The sequence below is a fragment of the Microtus ochrogaster genome, linkage group LG12, assembly GCF_000317375.1.
Source record: "Microtus ochrogaster isolate Prairie Vole_2 linkage group LG12, MicOch1.0, whole genome shotgun sequence".
Taxonomy (NCBI): domain Eukaryota; kingdom Metazoa; phylum Chordata; class Mammalia; order Rodentia; family Cricetidae; genus Microtus; species Microtus ochrogaster.
Genome location: NC_022036.1, coordinates 5,478,720 through 5,484,726, shown reverse-complemented (window position 1 = coordinate 5,484,726; position 6,007 = coordinate 5,478,720). Strand labels below are relative to the sequence as shown.

Below are 6,007 nucleotides of genomic sequence, written 5' to 3'. Positions count from 1 at the left end.
TTTAATAATAATAACAATAATAATAAAGAAAAGAAAAGAAATGGCACGCGATGTTAACAAATGCAAAGGGGGAAAAAAAAGACCACAGTTCGGGTGTTAAGTATTCTATCTCTGTAATGTCTCCAGGAAGAGCCTACTTAAGTTTCTTCCATCTTGTTCAAGACCCCTGCAACCTGTGAGCTTAGTTAGAGAAAAAAAAAGACAGTTGAAAGCTCAGACTTGCAAGGAACTCTGCACCTCCTGCTTTTCCATCATTGCTGCTCTAATTGTGGACCTCACAGCCTCAGGCCCTTCTAATTTCTTCTTCCTATTCAGTAAATTCTCGGGTAAAACGCTTAGGCAATACTGATTTCTTATCAGGCTGTTTCTAAATAGCCCCACTAGCTAGCTACCAGAACTAGGCCATCCTCAAAATTTCCTAAATTAACACCCACAAAGTCAGAGGATGCCTAAGGGTCCTAGGCACTTTCTTCCTAATGCTCATCTCCTCAGTCTTAGGAATCCCACTGTGTAGATGGGGGCTTGACTTCCCCTGCTTTCTCTCACTCCCTGGCCTGAGAAAAAAACGTTTCCCTGTCACCTGTAAGTCTCCTAGTGACAAGGGTACCGGACATCAAAGCTGATGCAAGACTCTGGGAAAGAGAAATGTGCAGTTGTGTTTGTGCAGGACAATGCCCCCTCCACTGTTAGGCCTTCCTCTCTCTAGGGAACTATAAAGACAGGCTTTCTCCCCATTCTCACTACCCTCTGCCACCATGAGTGCTCTCCTGATTCTGGCCCTTGTGGGAGCTGCTGGTAAGTTCATGCCTTTCTCCAAGCTCTTTCCAGCCCACTACCTAGAAAGTATGAACTGTCCCAGTGCTGTCTCTCTATCTTCTGATAGTCTCACCAGCCTCGCAGATCTTCTCCCCATTTTCCTGGGATCTCATTCTTCATCTTTCTCACTTCCCCTTTAATCTTCTCTTGCCACCGGTCTTCTTTGTAATTGGTGCCAAGAGCAGGCCCTATTGAAAGGTAGACCTGGCAGAGGTTCCGTGAAATGAGCCAGCATGCCCACTGCGTGGTCCCAGTGAGTCTGTGATACTTCATTCTTAAGGAAAAGTGTGCCTGAAGACACAGAAAACATATTTTTGCCCAAGATTTGACCATTAGAGTTCTACCTGGGTCCTGCCTGTTTACTGGGGTTCTAAAGTCCTGAGATAAGGTTAATCTTACCAGTCACACACTGAAAGTTAAGAAGTGTTGTTACATTGCCCAGTTGCTGTGCTTTCCCTGTGTCTAAGGTAGCTGGGAATTCCTTTCTGTTCTGGCCTCAGTCTATAGTGCTGATTTCTGCGGGGAGCTGGCCTAGGTCAAATCATCCTGATATTCCAAAAAAAGCCAACATCCATGTGGCACAAACAAGTAAAGGAGGCCATGGGCAAAACTGGCTTCTAATGGGATCCCACTAAGTGTGGTCTTAGGTAGTTCTTTCTGTCTCAACCCTGATGCTCAGAAGAGCTCTGAGCACTGTGGAAACTACCTATCTGTCCTGCAGATCCCAATACTGGGAAACCCTAGAATCTATGTTATGTATTGGAGACAGAGTGATCCCAATTTTCCTACAGTCATTAGGCTCAGTAAGAAATCCTAAGGGTTTAAGCTGCCATAGAGCCAGTGGCTTCACTTTCTAACACCCTGATAAATTGGTTTGTTTTCATTTCCTATCTCCATTCAAGTTGCTTTTCCTGTTGATGATGACAAGATCGTCGGAGGATACACTTGCAGTGAGAATTCTGTTCCCTACCAGGTGTCTCTGAACTCTGGGTACCACTTTTGTGGAGGTTCTCTCATCAATAACGAGTGGGTGGTGTCTGCAGCTCATTGCTACAAGACGTAAGTGATGGACCTGGCTGCAGAGCCCACAACCTGGGTCATTTTTAGAACACAGCACTTGAGCAAGTGGTGAAGCTGTAAGGTGAATGGGGAAAGCCATGAAAAAAATAAGTTTCTGGCAGAAGCTCTAAGTATCATGAGCAAGAGTGAAATGTGATACCAGAATAGAAAGCCTCTCACTTCCCCAAACAAACTCACAATAGCAAGGATCATGGGTCATTAAACCAAGAAGAATTTATCATGCTATACTAGACACCTAGTGAGAAAGTTAAGCAAGAACTTTATATAAGGACTACTAGCTAAAAAGAGTAATGAACTCCAACGTTTCAGAAATACAGCTAAATATTGGTGAAATCAATGCAGTCTCTACTGTGTGTTCTCAGCCCTGAGTGTGCATCACAAAGATGATGAGGTGTCTTAAAACACTGAACCCAGGCTGAGATTCTGGCTCAATAGTTCTGGAGTTGAAGCAAGAATGTAAATTTCTTTCGGGGTCACAGTATTAGGGCCCACATACTAGTTTTTAACAAAGTGAGAAATATAATTCACAGTTCCTATTGTGGCTAACAAATACTCAGAGAGTGGGGTGTGCATTAAATATCACCTTGGGTCCACATCCCTGGATATATAAGGGGCTGTGGTATGGCAGATTAAAAACCAGTTCAAGCTGCACCCCTTTATTTTATACCCTATGTACAGACAATCTCTGTAGATAAAGAGGCCAGGATGCCTAACCAGAAATTGTCCACCACGGAAGAACTTTTCCTTTAAGGCAACCTGAACATGAACCTTTGGAACCTTGGGTAACGTACAAAACCCTCTTTTCCATATCTTTTCTTTCCAACAGCCGCATCCAAGTGAGGCTGGGAGAACACAACATTAACCTCCTGGAAGGCAATGAGCAGTTCATCACTGCCTCCAAGAGCATTAGGCACGCCAACTATAGTTCAAGAACCCTGGACAACGACATCATGCTGATCAAGCTCTCGTCCCCTGTGGCCCTTAATGCTCGAGTGGCCCCAGTAGCTCTTCCCACCTCCTGTGCACCTGCTGGCACTCAGTGCCTCATCTCTGGCTGGGGCAACACCCTCAGCTTCGGTGGTAAGTAGAACCAATCACCTGCTATATCCCTCCTTTCCCATGTTTTCCAAAACTATGTCTCCGGATTTGAACTTATTGGCTTTTATGATGCAAATATGTTTGAAGTGCCAACTAGAATAGAATTATATCTAATACCAAATGGATACAAAATACCAAGAAGTTCACCCCTGTAAGCTAAAGAGGGCAAATACATGCTGCTATTATACTGAAAAAAGAATCAACAATGGTCATTTTATAGATTTAGAAAGCTATTAATTCTTTGCTAGAATTTATAGTCTTAATGATCTCTCTGGTGGTTACCAATGGTGTTCAGAAATAAACTATTGTTCCTCAGGGTGTTCTAATGCATATTTCTTCTTTCTTTGATCATTACTTTTCCCCAAAGTGAATAACCCAGACCTGCTCCAGTGCCTGGATGCCCCACTGCTGTCTCAGGCTGAGTGTGAAGCCTCCTACCCTGGAGAAATCACCAATAACATGGTCTGTGCTGGCTTCCTGGAGGGAGGCAAAGATTCCTGCCAGGTGATTGGCTCCCTTTGCTTATGAAGCCCCTGTTCTCCTGGGAGTGGGATTTGAAAGTTTAATGTTGTGAGACTAGAAGGGATCAGGGGCAAGTGAGACTGTGGGATCAGGGGCAAGTGAGATCTACTCTAGATATAATTTCATCTCATTAGTAAGATTAGAGGATGTGTTTCAATGAAAAACAAATGGATTCACAGGGTATCTAGAATGAGGTCTTAAGGTAAGAGTAGAGGTGATCCTTTTTCTTTATGACCCTTCTTTAAACACTTTTTCTCCATTCCAGGGTGACTCTGGCGGCCCTGTGGTCTGCAATGGAGAGCTGCAGGGCATTGTCTCCTGGGGTTATGGCTGTGCCCTGCCAGATAATCCTGGTGTGTATACCAAGGTCTGCAACTATGTGGACTGGATTCAGAACACAATTGCTGCCAACTAAAAATCCACACTCCCTCCTCAGTCCCACATGTCAATAAAGTCCATTTGCCCTCATTGCCGGTTCCCCTGCCTGACCTCTCTAGCACCTTAGCTCTGGGAGGAAAGCTCTTATCTGAGACCCTGAGATCAGAGTCTCCATGGAAAGTTATCCTGGACTGCAAAATGGGCCTCATGAAATAATCAGCAGCAGCATATAAAACACGAAAATAATTTCAGTGAAATCGTAATGGGGAGTTTATTTCATTTTACTTTTTCAAAAAAATGTCATGTCTGAGTAATAGAGCTAGCAATTTTTCTTCCTTAGTTCTTCAGTGGGGCTTCAAGTTGTAATGATTGTTGTGGTTCACAAGACTACTGATTTCTTTGACTATGGCAGAAACTCTTTGTATCCAATGTAAATCTTAGTGATGCTGACTCTACATAAAAAAAGTGTTCATGCCAATGCAGTTCTACTCCATCCTAAGAGTGGGGGTCCTTAGATAAGGTCTCACTGGGCAACCCCAATTCCAACTGGACCAAATTTCCCCTCCCAATTTCCTTCCCAAGACTCATTGCTTTATCCCATTCCCAAACTCTAGCAGACATCCCCCTCCACCCTGCAGGCCACTTCTGCTACAGAAGCAAACAACCTAACTGCAGATCTTCAAGTCTCCTCCGCAACCCAAGCCACATACAGCTCTCCTCCAAGTCCAATCCCCCAGTCTCAACCCCAGCTCTGTAACAGACCACCAGGTGCAACCTCATCTCCCTCCCTGCCCCTGTGTCTGGTAAAAGGGGTTTTTTCCTCCAACCTTTTTTACCCCTCCACTCACCTCTTTCTCCTAGTCTCCACACCAGCAAACATTCCCCTGGGAAACCACAGGAGGCAGGCAATCTCACCTCCACCTCTGTAGCAGATGGCATGCCGTAACCTCCCCCTACACCCTGTCCTGTCCCATCCCTGCCCTCCCCTCCCCCATCTCCAACAAACAGTGCAGATCTCAAACCTCCTCCCCACTGTTATCCCAGATTCTGACTCCAGCAGACTTCTCTGGGAGCCCACAAACAACACCTGCCAGAAAGGCAAGTAGATCAATGAAGCAGGCAGGTGAACTTCAGACCTTCATGCTCCCTCCTCTCCTCCATATCCAAGCTCCCAGTTCTGGAGCATCCTCAGTTCTGTAGCAGACTACCTGTTACAGACTCCCCTCACTCTTTGCCCACATTCCCAGGGCAGATCCTGGTGAACTTCTGGATTTCTTCTCTCCTGTAGACTCCCTCAGTCCCCCCACAGCCCATCCCATTCCTAAGTGTCATCTTCTAATACCTAGGAACACATTTTGCCTAGAACACTAGTGGCCACACCTATCAGGATGCCAGAGGAATTTCCTACCAGGCAATGCACAAATACCACACTCTCCTAAGAACTAGACAGGGCAGCAGAAATCAAGGAATTAAACCCAACCAAACCAAGACTAGATATCAGCAACTGGATTTAAAATCTTTCCAAACACTAGATACCAGCACAAAAATACAGTCAATAGCAACCAGGACAACATGCTTTGAATAGAATTCAGCAACCCTACTATAGTAGGCTCAGAGTATTTCATCATAGCTAAACTGCAAGAGCAAGACATTGAAATACCCGTGTGAATATGAGAGAAGTCCTTTAAAGGAGAATGAAAAAAAAATCCTTAAAGAAATCTATAAAAATATTTTGTGGGCATTTGAGCTATGACTCTTCTCCTTCTTCTATCCCTATTATTCTTAGGTTTGGTCTTTTTATTGTGTCCCATACTTCCTGAATGTTTTGTGATGACCACAGGTCAGGGAACCCTGATTGCTCTTCGGGCTGATGAGGGAGGGGGACTTGATCAGGGGAGGGGGAGGGAAATGGGAGGTGGTGGTGGGGAGGAAGCAGAAATCTTTAATAAATAAATAAATTTAAAAAAGAAATCTATAAATACTCAAACAATGCAAGAAAATAAATAAAAGAGTTCAAGACTTGAATGAAGAAATAGAATCAATAAAGAAAACCAAACTGAGGAAAATTTAGATATAAAAACTCAGAAACTCAAACAGGAATTTCAGAAGCAAG

At 44.2% G+C, this 6,007-nt stretch overlaps 1 protein-coding gene across 1 annotated transcript; it reads left to right on the top strand.

The window, feature by feature from the left end:
• The first annotated feature begins 755 nt into the window (after positions 1–755).
• On the top strand, positions 756–3,931 carry LOC101998720 (anionic trypsin-2). The gene is made up of 5 exons (XM_005363839.3): positions 756–795; positions 1,719–1,875; positions 2,723–2,976; positions 3,362–3,498; positions 3,782–3,931. Exons 1-5 carry the CDS (start codon positions 756–758, stop codon positions 3,929–3,931), a joined length of 738 nt encoding a protein of 245 aa, XP_005363896.1.
• Positions 3,932–6,007: the final 2,076 nt, after the last annotated feature.

Coding starts and splice junctions, on each gene's coding strand:
- LOC101998720 (XM_005363839.3), top strand. CDS start 756: ATGAGTGCTCTCCTGATTCTGGCCCTTGTGGGAGCTGCTG. Junction 796..1,718: donor GGCCCTTGTGGGAGCTGCTG/GTAAGTTCATGC, acceptor TCTCCATTCAAG/TTGCTTTTCCTGTTGATGAT. Junction 2,977..3,361: donor CAACACCCTCAGCTTCGGTG/GTAAGTAGAACC, acceptor TTTTCCCCAAAG/TGAATAACCCAGACCTGCTC.